The 23,992-nt window shown below is 32.4% G+C and overlaps 1 protein-coding gene across 2 annotated transcripts in view; it reads left to right on the forward strand.

The window, feature by feature from the left end:
- The window catches only part of ATP11B (ATPase phospholipid transporting 11B (putative)), a 119,108-nt gene that overhangs the window by 81,175 nt on the left and 13,941 nt on the right, over positions 1–23,992 (forward strand). For both annotated transcript variants that reach the window (XM_055307881.1, XM_055307882.1), the window contains 7 exons: positions 2,108–2,253; positions 3,434–3,493; positions 4,984–5,111; positions 6,165–6,303; positions 15,779–15,844; positions 16,390–16,493; positions 16,694–16,859. In XM_055307881.1, coding sequence (XP_055163856.1) covers positions 2,108–2,253; positions 3,434–3,493; positions 4,984–5,111; positions 6,165–6,303; positions 15,779–15,844; positions 16,390–16,493; positions 16,694–16,859 — 809 coding nt within the window. The remainder of the gene's footprint in view (positions 1–2,107; positions 2,254–3,433; positions 3,494–4,983; positions 5,112–6,164; positions 6,304–15,778; positions 15,845–16,389; positions 16,494–16,693; positions 16,860–23,992) is intronic.

Below are 23,992 nucleotides of genomic sequence, written 5' to 3' on the forward strand. Positions count from 1 at the left end.
TAACTGGTTTTTCAGGGAAAAAAAGTTGGAATCCTTTCCATTGCTTATAGCAAAACAAATTCCAGATGGACTAAAGATTTAAAATAACTTTAAAGAAAAATAAATAAATAAAAAATAAAATAAAATAAAATAACTTTAAAGAGCAGTGGTTGGGTAGCTCAGTTAGTTGAACATCCAGGTCTTGGTTTCGGCTCAGGTCACAGTCTCAGGGTCTGTGAAATCAAGCCCTGCACTGGTGCATAAAAGAAAGCAAGCCATTATAAAGGAAACAAGAATCTAATAAAGAATATTTGCAAAATAAATGACAAAGTCTTATATTTCTAGTATGTAAGGTCTTAACAAATTAAGGAGAATAAGAAAAAACACTTTGGTAAAATATGTGGAAGAATGTGAATCATCATTTGTCAGAAAATGAGATATCTAAAATGAAGTGCATGAAAAAAAGTGTTCAGTCTCAATAAACAAAAAATGCAAGGTAAAATTGCCTGTCAGATTAGCAAACATTACAAAGAACCATAAAACCTGGAATTGGCAAAGGTATAGAATTAGCAAATCCTTGTATACGGTATTGGGGGAAGTGTAAATTGGTATACACTGCATTATTAAATGTGTTCCTATTGACCTGGCAATGATTCATCCAGGAATTTTTTAAAGAGAGTAAATGAATATGTTGACAAAAACATGTTATGAACAATGTCCATAATATATTAAATGACAATAGCAGATTACAAAACAAATAATCTCATTTTGTACACTTGTTTGTATATATATTATATACATACAAAAAAATGCAGAAGGAAAGTTCGAAAAGGATATAGAACAAAAATAGTGGTCTTCTCTAGGTGTTATAATTATCTTTATGTATACATTTTGGAAAATTTTATGACAAAATAAAAATTATAATTTTGATAAATAATTTTTCCAAGCTGTTTCCAGATTGAAAAAACAGAATTGGCAAGAACTCTTTTTAAACTGAAAGGATTGGGATCCCTGGGTGGCGCAGCGGTTTGGCGCCTGCCTTTGGCCCAGGGCGCGATCCTAGAGACCCAGGATCGAATCCCACGTCGGGCTCCTGGTGCATGGAGCCTGCTTCTCCCTCTGCCTATGTCTCTGCCTCTCTCTCTCTCTCTCTCTCTGTCTGTGACTATCATAAATAAATAAAAAAATAAATAAAAAATAAAAAACTGAAAGGATTACTGTATCCTTAAAAATGTAGTATTTATCAGATAAAATTATGTATTGATTTCAAGTGATATTTTACACTTTTAAAAAGCACATTTTGTGCAGCCTCAATTAGATAAAATAACAAATAGCACTCAGTATTGTCACATTAAGCATTTAAAATATTTATATACTCAGCATTTGTTCAAAGTGTGTGCATAGACATTTGATATGATGAATTGCTATTTCATGTGTAACTTTTAATTTAGGTACAATTGTGGAAAGATAAAAAGTTATGAGTGTGATAGCTTTTCTCACTATTAATTATGCAAGAATTTTTAGCAGTGTGTACAGTTTTTGTAAGTCTTTTGCTCTATATAATGTTCTATTTATTGAAATATTTCATACCTATTGAATCCAATAATAAAATTAGGACTTCCTTTTTAAATAATTAAGTTCAATAAATAGCACATTTTGTTTGACTTATATGGGAAAGTTTTAAAACCTTTAAACATGTTCATTTTTGCTAGGTTCAAATCATTCATTTTGGGTATGTTCATTGGAAATAACAAAGCTCAAGCTGTTTTATAGCATTTTCTTCCTTAGAAATCTATTAACTAGTACTTTGCATCTATTGGTATAAAATTGGATGTTATTATTAGATCTTGAACTTTCAGCATTATTTTTATATTAATTGTATTTTATTATAACCTGAGTTTTTGAATCTTGATGTTACATGCCTGGTATATATGTTGTGTTTTGTATTAATTATGTATTTGATTTAAGTTGAACAATCTTTTGGGAATCTACTATCTGCTATATATTAGGATATAGCGATCCTAAGTTCAGGTTCAGCTGCTACAGATAATTAAGGTATTTGCAGATAAATCATGAAAATCACCCTTAACAGTTATCAATGAACTTTGCCATTTTGTCTTCATTGCAGGAATCATGGGTAAAGAAGGAAGACAAGCTGCAAGAAACAGTGACTATGCAATAGCTAGATTTAAATTCCTCTCCAAATTGCTTTTTGTTCATGGTCATTATTATTATATTAGAATAGCTACCCTTGTACAGTATTTTTTTTATAAGGTAAGTTTCATGGGGATATTTTACAATCATTTACTGATATAGTAATTATAGATTTCAATTTAAGGTTTGCAATTACTATTCAAATTATACTTTTAAAAATTGTTTCTGTAATTAAAATAAGTTTCTGGACTATATCTAGATTTTTGTCATAAATCTAATGTTTACTGACAGAAAGCAAATCAGTGGTTGCCTGAGGCCAAGGGTTCAGGTGAAAGCACCAACTGGAAAGAAATGTAAGAGAACTTTGCATGATAGAGAAGTTCTCTGATTTGATTGTGGGGGTGGTTACAGGTATATGTCAGCATCAAAATTCATACTTAAAATTAATACATTTTGTTTTATATGAATTAAAATGTAACTAATTTTATTTCTTTCATGTTATTTTGTCCTGAACCAGCACTAAGTTTTAATTTAAGTCTAATACAGTGGTTTTAAGCAAAGGTTCTTCATCTTTTTGTGCCAGGAATGACCCTTTGGTAGTGTAGTGAGATGTATTCTCATTGAGGGAGCTTTAAATGCATGAAGTAAAATACATAGGATTACAAGGAAACTAATTATATTAAAATACTGTTTTACCTCTTAATTCTTTTGGGGAAGGTGAACTTCAGCAGAACCCATGATAGGATCTCTTAAAATACCAAGACATTTAGTACACTAGAGTATCCTATAATTGCATATATTCTATAAATAATAGCTACAAGCCAATGAAAGAACACAGGTAGATTGCATATCGCTATTAAATGATGGTGGCAGTTTTTCTCTACCTTATTATTACAGCTTTTGCTTGTTATAAGTACATTGAAATGAAAAGGCGTTTTTCTAGCTCCATTTATTTTAAATAACTTGTATTTTAAAGCTGTTATAGCCCTAAAGTTTAAATAAATTATACTTATTGTATTGTATATGAAAAGTATTGAATAATAACTGGAAGGCTATAAAATCAAAATTACAACATTGCTTAGCAATGAAGGTCCAAGGTATTTTCATTCTGACATTTGTGATCCTGCTTAGAGTTCTTTGAGATATTTTTAAATAATGGGACAAGTTCTTATGAGCAGATCTTCTACTTACCACATCAACTGAGATTGTGTTTCTGGACTCTTTTAATAGCCATTTTTAGAAATTATTTCTCTTTTAGACACAAGTATTTTAATTATTTCCATTTTATCTTGTTTTTCAGAATGTGTGCTTTATCACACCCCAATTTTTATATCAGTTCTACTGTTTGTTTTCTCAACAAGTAAGTAAATAGAAACTTTTGATTTATCCTTTTAGAATAAAGTGTGTATATATTCAGTTTCTGATAGATACTTGGATGGATTTTTTTTACATTTTTCCTACTCCTGCAGATAAGTAGACAAAACTTTCCTAGTGTATTTGATCAATATAATATTGACAGTATTTATTCTGATTTTCAGTTTAAAGTGAATGTTAATACCAAAATATATTTTAATTCTGGTTGCTTTCTAAAAAATAGATATTTACTCTAAACAGCTTATGAGAGAATTTGGGTAACTTTTTTCAACTTACATCTAATATTTCTGTAAACTCTATATCATGCCGTGTCAGGGTAACTAGTAGGGAGATTACCTCATTTATTTTTTGACAGAATTTTTTTGGATTGGGAAGAAAGCTTAGTGACTTAGTCTAGAAATGACATACATACAGGCTTTATTTCAGAAACTAACTCTAAATAATTGATAGAGGACACCAGGAATGCTACATTGAAAAGAGTTCTAAAGCTATAAGCTCAGAGAGAAAACCCAATAATTGGTTAATAGTAGCTATAATGAGCACATATGGGTCTGTGGTTGTACACACTGTCATGTATTTGTCATTCCCAATCTATCTTATTTTATAGAAAATGAAATTAAAATCCACAGAAATTAAATAACTTGTCCAAAATCACATAGCTAACCGTACTAGGACTTACAGCTTTTGACTAATTGAGCACACTTTTCACATACCACACTATATATCTAGTTGATTGAGACATTTGTTCTAATTAATTGAAATAACAAGAGCTTGGGGCATCAGTGTGGCGCAGTCTGTTAAGCGTCTGCCTCTGCCTTCAGCTTGGGTCATGATCCCAGGGTCCTGGGATCGAGCCCCTGTGGGGCTCCCTGCTCACTCGAGAGTCTGCTTCTCCCTCTCCCTCTGCCTCTGTCCCTCCCCCTGTTCATCATGCTCTCTCTTGCTCTCTCTCAAATAAAATCTTTTAAAAAAAAGGAATAAGAAGAGCTTAATTATGTTAGATTTCTCTTGAGTTGTCTCTATCCTTAATCACTCTTTTCTGTTTACAACTTGTAACTCTAAATTCAAAATATCTGCTTGGGCATTGGATCATGCTTTAAAGGAAATGTAGGACTTAGGAAGACAGAGCCATAAAAGTAATACTCTATGAGTAGCAAATCAAAGGAATGATAAAAAGCCTAGGATACGTGTAGGAGAATTTGTAAAGTTATATCATAGTGACTGAACTGTGAAGAATCTTGAAATATAAATATGGATCACTTGACATAACAAAATGTTCCAATTCCCACAAGAATATAAATATAGGAATATTATATGTTTATGTCTATATAAGGAATTGGAATTATTAAAATTTTTGTGTAAATTGAAAAGGCTATATAATTCTTATGCTTATTTTTAATATACTTCTTTGTCATCATATACCTAACAGTAATACATATTAGAATCTCAAAATGTCTACCATTTTTCTCTTTCTAGACACTGTATGACAGTGTGTACCTGACTTTATACAATATTTGTTTTACTTCCCTACCTATTCTGATATATAGTCTATTGGAACAGCATATAGATCCTCATGTACTACAGAGCAAGCCCACCCTCTATCGGTAAGTATTTTCCAGTATTAAATTTCCATAATGCCTTTGATTGCAAATTATATATTACATAGTTACCAGTGTTTGAAAGCACCTTATAAAGAAGCAAATATATTAGGTAGTGTGTTAGTTATTAATACTTTACTGAGGAAAGTACTTTAGTTTATGGCTTATAATTGTTGAACATCAAAGAAAAAAATTGAGTAATTTTTCTAGTGTTTTTAGGAATGAACACATACTAGGAATGCATTCAGCAGTTGTGTAATTTGCATTTATTGTTGCAAACCAGTAATATTCCATTTTGTGTGCACAAAAGTTATCCAGTAATTGGTTATCTCTCTTGAGTTTCTAAAAAAATGTTCATGTTTTAGCATTGACAAATTAATGAGTCATAATCAATGCAAAATGTGGGGTTGAGGATATTAATTCCCATTCCAGATCTTCTGGGTTATCCCTCCCTGCTTCTCCAGAACCAAGTAAATAATCAGAGTTGTGGAACTATTCCTAGGACCAGCTAGCTTATGGTCCTCATTAACCTGACATCCACTCTTACAGATACTCAGTCATTCAGAAATGACAGTAACTCACCTTCATTTCCCAAGATGCCTAAGACTGGGCTTGACCTAAGATTAGCACAGGCTGTTTTCCCATAGCTGCTGATGGATATGAAATTGATTAGGAGCCTCAGTGCTAAACCAAACTTAAAAGAGCCCACTAAAAAGAGAGTCATAGCAGAGTGAGTGAATGTTTACAACAGAATATAATACAGATAGATCAACTTTGCACAACTAAACTGAATTATAATGCCTATATCATGTTCCTTTCTTAAATGAGAAAATGTATTTGAATACATTATGTGAATTGTAAGCTGTTACATCGATGTATATTATTATAAACAGTGATTTGTAAATTCAAGTTTATTCTTGCTATAATATTTTTAAGCAATTTTAAATTAAAACTCCATCTTGTTTTATAATTATCAAATTGTAATAATCATTTAGTAGGTTCATAAGTATGAATCCTAATATGTTCCTTTTTCTCTCTCTCTTTTTTTTAAATATTCAGAGACATTAGTAAAAACCGTCAACTAAGCATTAAGACATTTCTTTATTGGACCATCCTGGGTTTCAGTCATGCCTTTATTTTCTTTTTTGGATCCTATTTCCTAATAGGAAAAGATATATCTCTGCTTGGAAATGGCCAGGTAAAATATATCATTTTTTTAAATATATCATTTTTTAAATGAATACTTGTTAATAACTTGATTTAATTTGATTTTTTATGACTTTCTCTCATAAAAAAGTAAAATTCAATTCAAATTATAAAATTGTAGATACTAAATTGAAAAGCAATTATAAAAAGATTTCAAGTAAAAGCTAAGATAAAGGCAATACAATGTAATATTAATATGAAACTCAAGTTACCACGCAATTTTGCTAGTCAGAAATAAATTCATATTCCTGGGTGGGCACCTGGGTGGCTCAGGTAAGCATCTGAATCAGTTTCAGCTCAGGTCATAATCTCAGGATCGTGAGATTACTCCCTATGTCAGGTTCTGCACTCAATGGGGAATCTGCTTAAAGATTCTCTCCCTCTGCTCCTCCCTCCACACATGTGCTTTCTCTCTGTCTCTCTGAAATAAATAAATCTTTAAAAAAAATTCACAGAAAGGATATACCCCTCCATGCTCTTCCCTTCAAGATTGTTTTAATAATAATTATTATCTATGCAGTGCTTACTATTGTGCTAAGTGCTTTACATGTTCCATCTCCATTAATCTTCAGAATAATCCTGTTCGAGAGATTATGATCCTCATTTTTCATATGAGAATGAAGACTTCATGTTTAGTTTTTGCTTTTAATTATGTGATTTTTTTTTTTTTGGTATGCTTAGGAAGTGCTACCTTACTCTTCAGTACACACTAGCAATTCTGAGAGTGTTGTTACTATTTAGAATGACCACTTTTCTCTCATGTGAAATTTAGAAAGAGTGCCACACAGTACATTGTTACACTGTCCTGATTGTGGGGAGCTCAGGATGACTCCTGGCTGAGTTAGGCCTCTTTCTAAGGCTTAGCTGCATGATTTAGGAGGAAAGAAAGTGATAGCAGTGGTACTATTATAGATTGGAAATGCTTGTCACCTTTAGTTTCCCTTTTTCACTGTGTAGTATTACAAAATATGTTTTGAGACAGGAGATACAAGATTTGCAATTGGGAGAATATGGAGTTTTATCTTTTGACATTTATTGAGGACCAGTCATACTTGTGTATTTTACTAGGCTCTGGATATATCATATTAACTAACATAGTCAGTCATGGAGCTTAGAGTCTTGTGTGAGTTACAAAAAAATAAGCACATGAAATGATAACAAAATATAGCAAGCACAATGAAGGAAATGGATTTCAATGGATATTTTAACCATGCAAATCCTTTTAAGATGCAGTCAGGAACATATACATAGTACTGCCACTTCACATTTGAGGATATATTTAGCCTGTTTTGAACAAAAATTATCCTAATTTGTGCAGCATAGAGATTATAGCACTTCTCAAATACTACTTCTTACTGAGTTGTTGCTTTGTGTCAAGTGTACGTATTGGCTTATTAAATTATAATAATCCTCTGTAAGGAAAATAATTATCTATTACTTCTTGCGTATTAGAAAATTAACCCCATAGAGGTTAAGAAACTTGCCTCAGGTTACACAGTAAGAAAATTACAGGAATGGAATTCCAACTCCAATCTGTATGACTTCAAAGCCTGTGTACTTAGCCATGATCCTAAGTTCCTTTGAGAAAAAAGTTATTAGCCCAGTGCTTTTCTGCACAATAGTGCCACCTGTGCAAGGACCAGCAAACTCACAAATAGATGAGTAAGTATGCCCATTTCTACCTGAAATACTGGAGTGAAAACTGGACAGAAGGAAAAAGAGGAAGAAGGAACATGTTATTGTGAAAGGAAATTAAATTTCTTGTTGCTAGTTACTACTTCTTTCCTGATTTTAAAAGTAGTACGTGTCCATTATGATAAATTTGAAATATATAAGAAAGACCATAAAGAAAATTAAATCACCTTTACTCCTTCTACCTAAACATAATTACCTCTATGATTTTAACATGTTTCACCCATTCTTTTTTTTGCTATTTTCTATTAATGTCATAATTTATATCCCCCATTTCTCAATGATAGCTTTATAATTATCCCCATTATAGCCTAAATGATTTTCCATGTTATTAAAAATGCTTTTAAAATACTTTCCATGGCTACATAATATTCTATTACATAATTGAAGTATTCCCTTAATTTGAGAATTAAATTTGTTTCTTGTGTTTAGTGACTCTTCTAAAATCGAGCATACTATATACAGACAATAATTTTTTTAATTAGCACATGCACATAGGGTAAGGTGTGGGGAAAGATGAGAGAGAAAGAGAATCTCAAGCAGGCTCCACACCCATTGCAGAGCCCAACTCGGGGCTTGATCTCAAGACCCTGAGATCATGACCTGAGCCGAAATCCAGAGTCAGATGCTTAACTGACTGAGCCACCCGGGCACCGAAAAGATAAAATCTTAATGAAGGTAAATTGTTTGGTCTCTCATACAAAAGTTTTTTCTCTTTACCACGTATTGTTGGTTTCCTTTAAAAAAAAAAAAAACTCAAATTGTAAATCATTAACTTCTTTTCCCTTTTAGCCTACCAGTTCTACCACTCTGATATATACCATTAGAAATTAATCTAGGATTCCCTACCACCAATACTAGGTACAGTGGAAAAGAAGCCCACATTGGAATCAGGTGAATTGGATCCACATCCTGACACTTGAAGTGATTTGAGACAAGTTGTTTGAGATGAGTTAGTTAACCACTCTTAAACTCCCATTTCCTCACCTGAAAAATTATAGGAGCATAATCCTTATTGTAGGTTTGCTGTGAGGATTAACTGATATATGTAGAGCATTGAGCATAGTGGCTAGCATATAGAAGTACTCAATAAGTCTTGGCAATGTTAGTTGTTATTTTTACCATCCAGTCATTATCTTGAAGACCCTCTCATTCTTGGTCCCTTCTGATCCACTTCTCCCAGAATCTCTCTCCTCTTTAAATGTGTAGGTTAAACTGTCCCTGCTGGCTCTCTCAGAACATACTGTGCTCCTTTCTATTTCCAAGCCTTTGTTATGTTTCCTCTAGAGTCTTGTCTCTTTTTTCCCAAAGTCTCTCTTAGGACCGTCTATTCTTCAGGCTCTGTGAACCCATAGACCTGTCTTTTTGCTCCCTCTACAATTTCCTGTACTGAAAATCCTTTTAGACATCTAGCCCATGTCTCATTCAACACTGGATGTGTTGAATGCTTTCTGTTTTCCAGTAATTATTCTTGTATGCCCAAGAAGTCTACAAACAGTTGAAAACCTGAAGTAGAAAACATTATTGGGGGAAGTATTGGGAAAGGAGTGGCTGGAGGTGAAGATGAAGTTGATGCAAATAAGTGATCCTGAAAGAGGAGCAGGAAAAAAAGTTAAAATAGTTTGAAATCCAGGTAGGGTAGGACAGTTATGGGAAAGTTAAGATTCTACTCCCCCATTTTTTTTGTATGAGTGTCTAGCAGTATCATAAATATTATAGGTGTGAATTTTCAAGTATTTTTGAAGTATTCACTCATTCTTAATATCTGTTTAGGAAAGAACTATTCATTCCTCATATATTCTCAGATCTTTTTTAATAGATCTTTCTTTCTGTTAGTAAAATAAAAGAATCCTGATAAATTTTCTCTTAGATTTGGAAAGACTGGAAGAATGTATATGACATGACTGAGTACTTGTTTGTCTAAAAACTGCTTTCCTATGGGCAGATCTTTACCTTCAGAGCACCATTTTAAAAAGACATGGTGACTAATTTTTAATTGTTTTTCTTCGGAATAGTGGAAGAATTAAATTCATGTAAAATTTTCCTAGCCTTATGCAGGCTTAAGATACTCATAATGTTTGAAACAGGAATTAAAACCTGAGGCTTCTCTTACAATGCAGTAGTGTCATCACAAACATTTGTCCAAAAGTCACAGATTAGTAATTTGGTGAATATATTGCTTGGGTAATATTCTCATTTTATTTTCAGAGCTAAAAATGAGCTGAACATAAAGCTTTAAATTAGTTCTATAATCCAAGAGGATCACCTTTTTTGGTGATTTTAAATATGCTTTACAGAAAAGTACAATCACCATTTCTTTTTTATTTAAAGAATTTTTCACAAAAAGTAAAACTATTATAGCATATTTGTTAGAGATCTTGATGTTACTTTGTTTTTGAGAAAAACTTTTTTTTTAAGTTTTTATTCTGATTCCAGTTAATTAACATACAGTGTTATGTTAGTTTCTGGTGTGCAATGTAGTGATTCAACACTTCATGTTCATGTATTATCCGGGGCTCATCATGACAAGTGGTCTCCTTAATCTCCCCATCACCTATTTAACCATCCTCTCACTTCCCCCTCCCCCTTTCTGGTAAGCATCAGTTTGTGTTCTCTATTTAAGAGTCTGTTTCTTAAAAAAAGAGTCTGTTTCTTGGTTTGTCTCCCTCTCTTTTCTCCCCATTGCTCATTTGTTTTGTTTCTTAAATTGTACAAGTGAGTGAAATCATAATGCTAAGTGAAATAAGTCGCTCAGATCTTGATGTAACTTTAAAAATGTTTAAGTCCTCCTGGGGCCCTTGTCTGGCCCAGTCAGTAGGACATGTGACTCTCAATCTCAGTGTCATAAGTTCAAGCCCCCCAATGGGTGTAGAGATTACTTAAAAATATTTTTTAAAATTTTTTTTAATTTAAGTTCTCAAAAAACAATAGAAAAACTGAATTCCATGAAATCAGTTTAAAAAAAAAGACATAAAGTCAATGTTTAAAAATCATTGTTTAAAAAATTAAGTTGTATTTTATATGCAGTAAACTGTACATATTTAAAAATATATAATTTGAGGGGCTCCTAGGTGGCTCAGTTGGTTAAGTGTCCAACTCTTGATTTCAGCTGAGGTCATGATCTCAGGGTTATGAGATTGAGCCTCGTGTCTGGCTCCATGCTGGTCATGGAGCCTGCTTGATTCTCTCTCTCCTTCTCTCCCTCTCTACCCTTCTCCCCCAACCGTGCCCCATGCACTTGAGTGTCCACCCATGTGCTCTCTCTCTCTCTCTCAAAAAAAATGTGTGTGTGTACATACACACATATATATATATATATATACTTATATATGTGTAATTTGACACTTTTTAAAAGGTTTTTAATTCCAGTTAACATACAGTGTTATTATTAGTTTCAGGTGTACAATATACTGATTCAGCAATTCCATATGAAACAGATGCACTCCATAATCCCCACTACCTATTTCACCCATCCTCCCACCCACCTCCCCTCTGGTAACCATCAGTTCTCTATAATTAAGTGTCTGTTTTTTGGTTATCTCTCTTTTTTTTCCCCTTTGCATATTTGTTTTGTTTCTTAAATTCCACATGAGTGAAATCATATGGTATTTGTCTGCCTCTGACTAACTTTTTTCACTTTCACTTAGCATTATACTCTCCAGTTCCACCCATGTTGGTGCAAATGGCAAGATCTCATTCTTTTCTATGGCTCAATAATATTTCATTGTATATATATACCTCCTCATCTTTATCCATTCATCAATCACTGGACACTTAGGCTACTTCTGTAATTTGGCTATTGTAAATAAGGTTGCTATAAACATAAGGATGCATGTATCTCTTTGAATTAGTGTTTTTGTACTCTTTGTAAATACCTAATAGTGCAAATTGCTGAACCATAGGGTAGTTTTATTTTTAACTTTTTGAGAATCTCCATACTGTTTCCCACAGTGGCTGTGTCAGTTTGCATTCTCACCAACAGTATAAGAGGGTTCCTTTTTCTCCACATCCTCGCCAATGCCTGTTGTTTCTTCTGTTGTTGACTTTAGCCATTCCGATAAGTGTGAGGTGATACTTCATTGTAGTTTTGATTTGTATTTCCCTGATAGTAAGTGATGATGAGGATCTTCATGTGTCTCTTGGCCCTTTGGATGTCTTCTTTGGAGAAATATCTATCCATATCTTCTGCTTATTTTTATCTGGATTATTTTGTGTGTGTGTGTGTGTGTGTGTGTGTGTGTGTTGAGTTTTTTAAGTTCTTTATGTATTTTAGATACTAACCTTTTATTGGCTTTGTTATTTGAAGATATTTTCTTCCATTCCATAGGTTGTCTTTTAGTTTTGCTGATTATTTCCTTCATTGTGTGGGAGCTTTTTATTTTGATGTAGTCCCAATAGTTTATTTTTGCGTTTGTTTCCCATGCCTCAGGAGACCTATGTAAAAAAAGTTGCTAAGACTAGTGTCAAAGAAGTTACTGCCTGTGTTCTCTTCTAGGATTTTTATGGCTTCACGTCTCATATCTAGGCTTTCTATCAATTTTAAATTTATGTTTGTATGTGGTATAAGAAAGTGGTCCAGTTTGTTTATTTTGCATATTGCTGCCCAAATTTTTCCAATACCAGTTGTTGAAGAGACAGTCTTTTTCCCACTGGATATTCTTCCCTGTTTTGTAGAAGAATATGGTACTTTTTTTAAATTTTTTTTTAATTTTTTATTTTTGGTACTTTTTTTTAAACCATCCTAACATTTTTTAGTGTACAGTTCAGTAATGTTAAGTATATTCATATCGTTGTGCAACAGATCTTCAAAACTCTTTCCTCTTGAAAAACTGTAACTGTAAACAACCACCCATTTTCCCCTCTTCCCGGCCCCTGGAAATCACCATTCTTTCTGTTTCTGTGAATTTGACTACTTATGAAATCACTTTTTTAAAAAAGCTAAATAACTGGGAGGTAAACACGAATGAAGAATGTTTAAGTAAATTAATAGGGACTACAAACAAATGACTATGGGACTTTTTTTTAAAGAAAAATTTATTTCCTCCTTTGTTGATCTCTGCAGAGTAAGTCATCTCATCTTGGGACACACTTGTTCTGTCAATGTTGCTATTCAGAATATTTTTGGAAATAGTTTATATTGTCTTTCCGTGATCTCAGCAAGGTAGCTTTCTCAGGGAAAAAGCTATTTAAAATTACAGATGGGGAAGATGCTACTTAAGATGAGAGATAAGAAAGAAGGTGGAGGAACAATTCAGATTCAAAGAGTTCAGAGAGCTCACCTCCAGTTAAAGTAGACTTCTGTAGGATCCACAGGCAAAGCATATCAGTTTGGGTAAGGGTATATTAGAAGACTAAAACACTACAATGAAGGAAACAGAAGGGAATTGTAGTCTGATGAAAGTGGAAAACTGTGATGTAGGGAAGAAAATATCAGAAGAGTTTCAGAGGTAGCTGAGTTCCCATCCCAACCGTACACAACATTCTGCTTCTCTAGTGGTTTCAACCAAAGACTTCATAAGGAGGATTAAAGCCTGTTACCTCAGGAACTCAAAATTCTATTATCTACTCCACTCATTATCAGTGGTCTGATGTGAAAATTATGAACTAGGTAACTACTATTTAAAATGATATCTGGCCCAAGTAAGGGTTTTTTTAATTTGCTTGTTCATTTTGTTTTTGTTCTGCTAAAGTGTACAGAAACTCAAAGGAAAATGTCTACCCTTAGTGACTTTTGCTCTTTATGAAATTATACCCAATTTGAAAAACTAAAATAATTGAAATTACAAAAATGAAGGATTGAGAGAAAAGAGAAAAGCTATTAGAGTATTCTAATTCCCGTTAGATTTCTCCAGTGGAGACATTGGAATTGTCAGAGCCTTAGTACCCTTCTAAAATATATATTGTACACTATTCCACCACATTAAATATTTAATGAGACAGAAAGGATTAAGGAAGAAAAAGTAATTCACCCCTTCATCAAGTCTTCTAGGTCTGGACCATTTGCCAGATTAATTAGCAATACAAGGTAGACTGAGCAAATGAAATTTCAGGTTGTAATTTTGAGATAAAGAGAAAATAAACCTTTTTATACCATTCACTATTTTTTTCTTGAAACTATAATGATTTCTCCCCTTATATCCTGTCCTTAAGTAATTTTTTTCATGCTATACATGTCATCAGCTGTTGAAACTTGACCATCAAATGGTAAGAGTTCTCTGTTAAGACTAGAAATATACTGGTTTGTATCTGTATTCCCTAGAGAATACAGTATCTTATTTCAGTGTAAATGATTTAACTATAATTACCAATCAGATTATTGAAGAACACATATGCAATTTAATCCCTACAAGTAAATACAAATTTCTTTGAATAAAAGTTTATACGAAAAAAAAAGTTTATACGATTAATATAACTTTGATTATCTAGTTCATAATAGAATTCCCCTGTATGTTCATTTACTCGTGAGGAAAATATTTAAAGGACTAGTAATATTCCAGGCAGTTGATAGAAAATGAGATGTGTAGTGCACGTTAGAGGAAGTGAGACCAATTGATTTTTAATATTTCCAGGTCATTTCTAGAGATAATAAAAGCAGGAAAATGAAGGGTTTAATACGACTTTTCCATTCCTTCACTCATGAAAAATCAGTTCCCAAAATAGCTATAAATTATTCATTGATGTTTTATTTTTGATGGTAGTAACTATTATTTATTTGAATGTTTATGATATACCAGGCACCCTGTCATTTTTGCATATCCTAATTCTTATAGAAACCTTCTTCCTCATTTTACAAGTGAAAAAAGTCAGATATAGAGAGGTTGAGTAATTTTTCAAGTATAAATGCTAATTGTTAGACATTGGTAATAAAAATTCAAAAAACGCAGAGCCTTTTTCTTTTTTAAGATTTTATTTATTTATTCATGAGAGACACAGAGAGAGGCAGAGACATAGGCAAAGGGAGAAGCAGACTTCCCACAGGGAGCCCAATGTGGGACTCAGTCCCAGGACCCCGGGATCAGGACTCAAGCTGGCAGACACTCAACCACTGAACCACCCAGGTGCCCCCAAAGCAGAACCTTTTAAATAATTTTTTAAACGTGTAGCAAAAACTGACTACTTTGTACACTTAATTAACACAGACTTCTGGTTCTGTTCTTATTTGTGGAAATTAAATCCTGACATTCTTTGGGGATTCAGCATTTTTAATAAACTTTATTAAGTTTTGGCTATAAATCCCAGCAGAATACTTTGACATTAACTGCATTTTTACATAGACTCCTTTGAGGAATAATTCCATTGGCCATTATCTCTCCTTTCAGATACTGTTTTTGTAGGTAAATTTCTTTTCTCTTACTCTGTCTATGCTGTGCCCAGAAATACAGTGTCAAGTGATCTGTCATAACTTCTGGTTGGAATGATTTCAGAAAATAATTGTGATTAAACAGTTATTTTTATTGTCTGACTGGAACAAAGGAGTCACTAACAACTATATCATTCTAACTAAAAACATTCTGTGTCACACAGTCTCAAAGCTGTCTTTGGGTTTCCAATCTGATAATATTATCCAAAGGATCCTTTTACATGATAATAATGAACATAATAATGCTTTAGGATGTTTTTTTTTTCATACTGCTTTAACTTTAATGTCACAGATTTCAAATGTAACTGGCTTAAATAATACAAGTGATTTTTAGTACTTTTTGTCTTACATCTAATTTAGCATCATGCTAACACATAATGCAGTAATGGGTTTGGTTTGTTTTTTTTCTATTTAGATGTTTGGAAACTGGACATTTGGCACTTTGGTTTTCACAGTCATGGTTATTACAGTCACAGTAAAGGTATGGTGCAAAAGTTAGAAACATGAACTCATTTTACGTCTGTATAATGCATAGTTAATTTTCTTTGTTTCTTTAACTATAGGTAGGTATCTTTCTCTTTTTAATTTTCCCTTTTTAGTCATGAGTAATTTCACTGATTGCTATTTTAATTTTTGTAAAAAAAAAAAAAAACACTTAAAGTTCATTATTTTGGAAAGCCTTAGCTGATGGTCAAATAAAGGTTAACCCCACAATACTCATCTCTGAAATTTTACTTCTTTCTATATGATGCTAGACAACACAGATCGTTTTAGGCTATTGAGTAGAGAATAAAGTACTCATGAAAATTTCAGTGCTGCTTCCTCATAGAAGTAAAACATTATAAACTTTAAATTGTTCAATTTCATACGAGACCCTTTCATTAATATATACCTTCTGAGGGACTTTGCCATTGAACCTTAGGCACTTGGAGATACTACATTTTGTTCTTGAATTTTATCTGAGAGGTTTAACTTAGGCAAATGTTTATTATTCTGTATTAAGGATTTAAAACAAATTTTTTTTAGATGGCTTTGGAAACTCATTTTTGGACCTGGATCAACCATCTTGTTACCTGGGGATCTATTGTATTCTATTTTATATTTTCTTTGTTTTATGGAGGGATTCTATGGTGAGTGACTATATTATATTTTAATTATATTGATTTAACTCTTTATTGTGATAGATTATATCATGAACAAATTCTGCTCAGAATAATTTTGAAACCTTATCTGATAATAAAGTTGCTTCTTTCAGTGGATCTTACTAATAGGGAGAAGAAAAATTGACAGTTACTGAATATCTACTATGTTCTACCTTCTTTCTTTGCAGGCCATTTTTAGGCTCCCAGAATATGTACTTTGTATTTATTCAGCTCCTATCAAGTGGTTCTGCTTGGTTTGCCATAATAATCATGGTTGTTACATGTCTATTTCTTGATATTGTGAAGAAAGTATTTGACCGACAGCTCCATCCTACAAATACTGAGAAGGCTCAGGTAACCATTTTTTATATACAATACCTTTTTAAATTAAAAGTCTGTAACAGTGATAGCTATCATTGTAATTTGCTTATATCACAGAATATGTAATTATTCATTCTTTTGTCAAGTATTTTGCGAAACAAATACTGTTAAATATGATATTTTTGTCTGTTATATCTATTAATTTTGAATACTGACTAATTAAAAAAAATTTTAATTATATTGTCTTAATGGAACTCCAGATTTTTAAATATAAGACTATCAAGTTATATCCAAATAATAGTAAATATGTTTTCACCAGCGTCTGTCAGATATATAATTGTCTTTGGAAACATTAGGATTCTAGTTACACTTTTTCAGGTTACACTGTTTTCAACAAGAGTATGAAATAAGTTCTTTAACCCTAAATAATTTTTACAGAATGGATTTTTGTAAAAATGTATTTTCTTACTAAACATTTATCAGTAAATACTCAACTACAGCAAATATTAACAGTATGTTAACATAGAGTGTGAGAATACAGGCATTAGAGCCTGATAATTCTTAGTTCGAAACCTAGTTCTACCACTTGGTAGCTCTGTAACTTTAAGTCTCAGTTTCCTCATGAGTAGTGAAGTAAAAATAGAAATATTTATTTCATTACTCTTGTAACCAGGATTAAATGAAATAATATTCAATAACATAGTAGGTCCTCAAGAAATGGTAACTATTTAGTTGAATGTGCATTTTGTATATTTGACTTGAACATGGTTGAGATTTTTTTGCCTTGTATTAGGTTGAGATTTATTCTGCATGTTTGCTACATACCAAGCAAATTTTGTTTAAATTTTGACAATTTAGCTGTGTATTTAAAATAGAAAACTGTTTCCTAAGTATTTAATGATCTGAGTTAGGCTTCCTAAACGTTGTTTTAGCTTTAATTTCAGTTGATCATGTTAACATTTCTTTACATTTATTTGCCTTCATAACTCAGTACTAGCCAATATACATTTTAATACCATTTAAGCAGCATAGGCCTCTTAAAGCCTGAAAAACTTAATTCAAATACTATTTTAACCATTTGTAAAATGTATGTCCCTAATAGGGTCACATCCTTCAGCCTCAGTTTCCTGTTCTGTAAAATCAGAATAGTAAATTACTACCTTACATGACTGTTGAGATAATGGATATAAAGCACCCAACACTGGGCCTGTATGTAGTGAGTCCTCAGTAAAAACATCATAACTATAAGGACAATGAGGATTTTACTCTGTGATACTGATCTCCAAAGGCTGGAGAAATTTGCATAGTTGATTACTCTGCCTATCCATATATTTATATCAGTATGGACTAACTTTTCTACTTTGCTATATATTGCCTCAATATATATCAAAGAGTTTTGCCTTTTTTCTAACTTTCAGACATAAATATTTACAGTAAGAGAGTATTATTCTTAATATTTTATCTCATACTTTTTTAGACCTTTAGGGATAACACATTTGTCTCCCACTCTTGGTCTATATAAAGTTATATTTCACCAAAATATATTAACAAAATCATTTTCAAAAGTTCTTTATAAAAAAAAATAATCAGATTTATTTACATTTATCTTTAAAAATCTACATTAGAACATTTGCAAACGTGTGTTTATAGAGATTTCTTAATGATAATAAAAAGTGATATTAGTCCTTGCTGCCTTTTCTATAGCTTTTTAAAGGATTACATAGGAAATATTTATTACCTTAACGTGGATCTTTAGACAAGAAAAAGTTAAAAGTACTTTATTTATATTTCGGCTATTTTACCATATGTTAAAAATGATTAAAAATGAAATGTGTGGTAAACTAATTATTTTTCTGGGTGTGAAAGCTAATGTATCTCCCATTTGCCCCACTAAACACACTTTTAAATGATTGACCCACATGTTCTATTGTGGTCTGATCCAAGGAGGAAATCTCTACTTCTACTCAGAGCTCTTCTATCCTGCTAAAAGGGTTTTTTGGGTTTTTTTCCTTTTTTGCTGAAACAGTATATGGTCATTCACATCCTATGTGTGACATTATTCCTTTGCTACATGCAGTAATCTTTATTATTTCAGACTTATACTATTACTGCTGATTTCAAATGATGAAGAAGTGGTTAGAAAGTTTTCAGATACTTCATTGTTAACCAAAAGTAGCAAGAAAAAAACATCAAAAAAAGAGTTGTCAACATTTATTTCGAACTTTGTCTTTCTCCAGAATAACCATGTGGTATTAAGAGTAAAGAATAAATTATTTTGATAACAAAGCCAACAGCCTTACAAATGTCAGTCATGTATGTGTACCATGTATGATATTTCCTATTCTTGGAGGAACAGATGTCTTTACAGAGTTTGTCCTGTGTCTGTCTCTGAGGTGATGAATACAGCTCACTGACTTGTTGTATGTACCATCCCTTTTCTGTCCACTTATAGATGTACTCCAACACAGTTGCTTTAAGTGACGAGTTCATCGCACTGCAGCCATTGTCGAGGGCAAGGAATCAGCTGAGCAAACTTAGGTAGAGTAGGAGGAGTAGAACCTTGTTAACTCTTCTGCATGCTAAAGATCAATGAAACAATATTCAAAAGATGGGCAGAGGCATGAATTAAGAGTGGGGCATTTTTGTTCACAGCTCTGTCTCTAATCTGACCTTTACTAATATGTATATTAAAACTGAAAAATATTTATCCATTTCTTCTTTGAGAAGAAAATTCAGATGAAAATTTAGCATAACAGGACAGAGATCTGTATCTTATTTTATATATATATATATATATATTACACCTTAACTACCTTTTATAGTACAATTCTAATGCTTCTGCTTGTCATTATTTTCATAATTAAGGATGCTCCTGCATGTTGAGTAACTTAAGCTACAGAAATTCATCATAAAGTTAAAAGTTTTAAGTTTCAGTTACTTGGAAGTGAGAGTTGCCCATATTTTATCTTGCCTTAATCTGTGCTATAAATACACGTGTGTATTTGTCTCTGTACACTGTAATGGCTGCTGAAGCATTTCATATCCTTGCTACTGTTTAGTGCATCTATAAATTGCACAATCTATACTGTATCTCTTAAATATATACCTTTATCTCCACAGACAGATCCATTCTGTCAGTTTCCACAAAAATAATCAATAGTATAGACATGTCTTTTGATGAAAGAGCATGAAAGCTTAAATCTTGAAACATTTGATATTAAGATACCAGAACTATTTATTAACTTTAACTATAATCTAATTTGAAAAGGAAAAGTTAATATAACTAAAAAAAAAAATTTGGCACTCTTCAACTTCTCACCCTGTCAATATCTTGTGTATTCTTAATTATATTTTTTATTTATTTTTTATTCTCAAAGAGGTTTCTAATCTATCTGTGTTCATTTGATCAAGCAAATGGCTTTGATGAAGCACTGCTTAAATAATGTCTTATGTAATCCTATGAGTTCCCAATTTTGAGCTGCTCTCAAGTTTTATCAAACTTTTCAATTTTATTCTTATCATCTTCCAGATTTTTGAAATATTCTATTTTGAATTACAAAGGTATAATAATGGTACATGAATATAAAAATGAGTGTTTAAGTGGTAGTCAACTAAAATTTATGTTTAATATAAGAACTAAAATCAAACCAAACTTGAAGATTTGCCTTCACCTTTGGTTGAGTCAAATATGTATAACACATTTTATCCATATGTGCCGTTGAACATCCAATTATTTAACTCTAAAACAATAGGAGACCTTGTTATTTAAAAGAACACTCTTGCAAACTCTTTGGTCAAGTGAAGATAACTTTTGCATTGTGAATAATCTTGCTGTTTTATGAAATATATGTTCACATATGATGTTGACTTAAATCAAGCCATGTGGTTTTTGTTTTGAGCAATGATAAACTAAAAAAAAAAAAATGAGGTAAAGATATCATAAATTAGAGAGATCCCAGTTTCTGAAACAGTGTGATAAGCTTAACATTCATTTGTGAACAAAACACAATGAGAGCAGACTATACTAGTCAGGTAGCCTTTGCTGCAAGCCGCTCTCCAATCTAGTAAGGCAAAAGAAGAGCCCTATTGGGGAAACAGCAGACCTGGCTGTTAGTAATGCCCTTGGTACTTCAGCTTGTGTGTCCTAACCAAATCAGTTCACCTGAGCCTCCAGGTTTTTCACCTATCAGGTGATCATTTTACATACTGTGGTCTATTTACTTATTGTCAGCATCAGAAAACAAAAAGAAAAAATACTGTGTTCAACCAAAGGCCAGGGAGAAATACCAGTTGTTTAAATGAGCAGTGAGTGACCTCTGGGTGGGCATTTGCTCATAGATGCATGAAGAACAAGTGCTCACATACATCTATCTGCTGATGCATCCTGTGAATTTTGAATACATCTTGTTTTTGAGTTGCATTGAACAGTATTCTTGGGGTGTGATCCATTGTAGCTTTACTGTTGGGACAAAGAGGAAAACTGCAGATATAAAATGTCTTTAAGAGTTTTTCAAATCTTTAATCAGGTTAGTACTTCTTAAGAACCATTCATAGAAAACTTAACTTTTTTAATGAAAGAAAACTCATTTTAAGTACTTTCCATCTCCTGTATTATAGGCAAAGCTGTAGTAAAAATAAGCTATCTTTACATAAGCTTATTGCACTCTTGAAACCAAGGACTTTTACTACTTTATTTTTTATACATGTAAGACATTCACCTTAGCATCTTTTTTTGATAGAAATAATTGTTGGTCAGTCCTAAGACTGAGAAAACATATAGAAATGAGGAAAAATTTGTTTTTTTTTTATTCATTGAGGACATTTTCTTACCATTTAAAAAAGGTTCAAATTAGCATGTCTGTGGGCACATACTACTTAGAAAAAGTAAATAAAAATTTGTGTAAATTAGCACTACTTAAAAGATATATTTCAAATTAAGGATTAAATTAATTTTGTTAAACAAATCAAGCCCCAACCTTACCCACATATCTAGTATTTGAAAGGCCATGTAAGTGACCCTTCTATTATGTTGAAGATCATTTAGAGAAGTCTTTTGAGAAGGGAGCATAAGAGTTGTGAAAAGGGGAGTACATACCTTTGCAATAAGAACCCTAAATCTTGATGGCAAGGAATTTAATAGAAAAAATTGAATTTTATTGATGGAAATCTGGTTTAATTTAACTTTGTGCACTGGAAAATCATGGCTTAATTTGTGTGCTTTGTTGTATTCCCCTTAAGAAGCTGCTGTTAGCTCTCTTCTGTGACAGTAAATGAATGTTGTGTTGTGTGAACATTCATTTGTGCCTCGCAGATTGTGGACCCCAACTTGCTGTTTTGATTCTAAACCTATTTTACAGTGAGAGTAATGTTCTGTAATATGAGACTTACTGCTTTTCTGTCCTTCCAGATGGAAGAAGATAAGGGTTCAGTCAGCTCAGCATATGAATTTGCTGAAAGCAAGCACAGAGGGGAGGACAGTAGGCACCTGCTAGCTGAGGCTTGCAGCCAGCAGGACAGTTCTTGCGTGCACTAGGTAGTACTGCGCTGGACCTTCCTGGGGACATATCCGCTAAGTTCTCATGGTTGGGGCATGCTATGGGAGAACTGGCCTGACTTTGAGTTTTCACTTTATTAATCCTTCATTGTTTCTCATATGTTTACTGTTTTTGTTTACTTGTCTTCCTTTTTTGTTATCTTTACATTTTTTATATGTCCATCCTTTGGAGTTAAATCATACTTCACCTCAAATTCTAACCTAGTAAGGTATTCTCACAACCTACTGTTTATATTCAAGAAGTTATTACTTTTTACTTCTTTTGAAAATATGTCATGCTATTTCTGTTATTTCTGAAATCAGTTTTCCCATTTAAAATGGTATTTGTATACATTTTATACATTTAAATGGGTTAGACACCAAATTACTTATCTGAGTCTAGCTCTTGAGTTGAATGATAGAATGAATGAGTACTGGGTCCTGAATAATTTTCTGTTGACTGATATTCATCAGACTCTCACTTCTTAGTTTTCATAAACTTTTATAGTTATATCTTCACAACAAAAAAAGTATGAATTGATAAGGACTTGATTCACTCACCTCTTGAGTAAACCCTAACAACCACTTCTTGGGAATTGCAAAATATTTTGATAGTAATTATGGAGGATAAAAATTCTTACCACTAATAATTACATTTTTACTTTGATTACCTGTATATTATAATTACTGGTCAGTAAGGTGCTATTGTCTCATTTGAGATAAAACCTCATAAATGGTGAAACTTTCAAACAAATCTACTTGAAAATTATAGATATTAACTCTACCATTGAATCAGACCATAGAACATGTACAGTAATTTGAAAAACCTGAATTATTCTGGAAGACATATTTTTAAATTAGATTCCTTTAGTGAACTGCCCTAAATGAAAATTGTTGAAGATCAACTCTTATTATTAACTGAAAAGAAATTCAAAACAATTCTGGACTTTTTTTTTAGGTGCTCCATATGATTATTTTTACTATATATTAATCTTGTATTTTGCATTGATAAATACAGAAAAATTTTTTGTTTTAAAAATATACCCTGACTGGGCTGGGAAGAAGACTCAGCTGAAGAGCTCACTGGGTAAAGAGGGGAAGCTGGTCTGGATTTATGTTATGCCCTGGATAATCCACAAAGCAGATAATACATTTGGGACCTGATAGGACTAAAGCTATAAAATTATGTCCCCAAAGGTTCAATTTCAAGTGGATATTTCATAAGACATGGATCTGGTACCACTTTGCTTTAAAATGTCCATTAAAATGTATAATGCAGTTGAGAATTAGGTTCTTAGAATTCTCCTAATAACAGGGGCCTGTAAAAGGGGTGATGAGTGAATTTTCTCATCATCCTGTGATAGTTGGTCTTTCTTCCTATAAACAAGAAGCTAGAAGAACCGTGAAACCATGCATATGACTTTAGTAAAATTGCTCTGACCTACAGGTTTTTTTTGCTTATCACTGAATTTTCATTGGTTGAGTGAAGTATATCTTGAATATTTTTCGTATATATTTCTGCTGTTGGCATATACTTTGAAATAAAAATCATTTCAAAAAAATAAGTGGTATATAATACCCCTTTTCTATTTTGGTTTTTCTGTAATTGAAATGTGGCCAGCCTTGCCAAATC

The sequence above is a fragment of the Nyctereutes procyonoides genome, unplaced genomic scaffold (genome assembly GCF_905146905.1).
Source record: "Nyctereutes procyonoides isolate TBG_1078 unplaced genomic scaffold, NYPRO_anot_genome, whole genome shotgun sequence".
NCBI classification, from domain to species: Eukaryota; Metazoa; Chordata; class Mammalia; order Carnivora; family Canidae; genus Nyctereutes; species Nyctereutes procyonoides.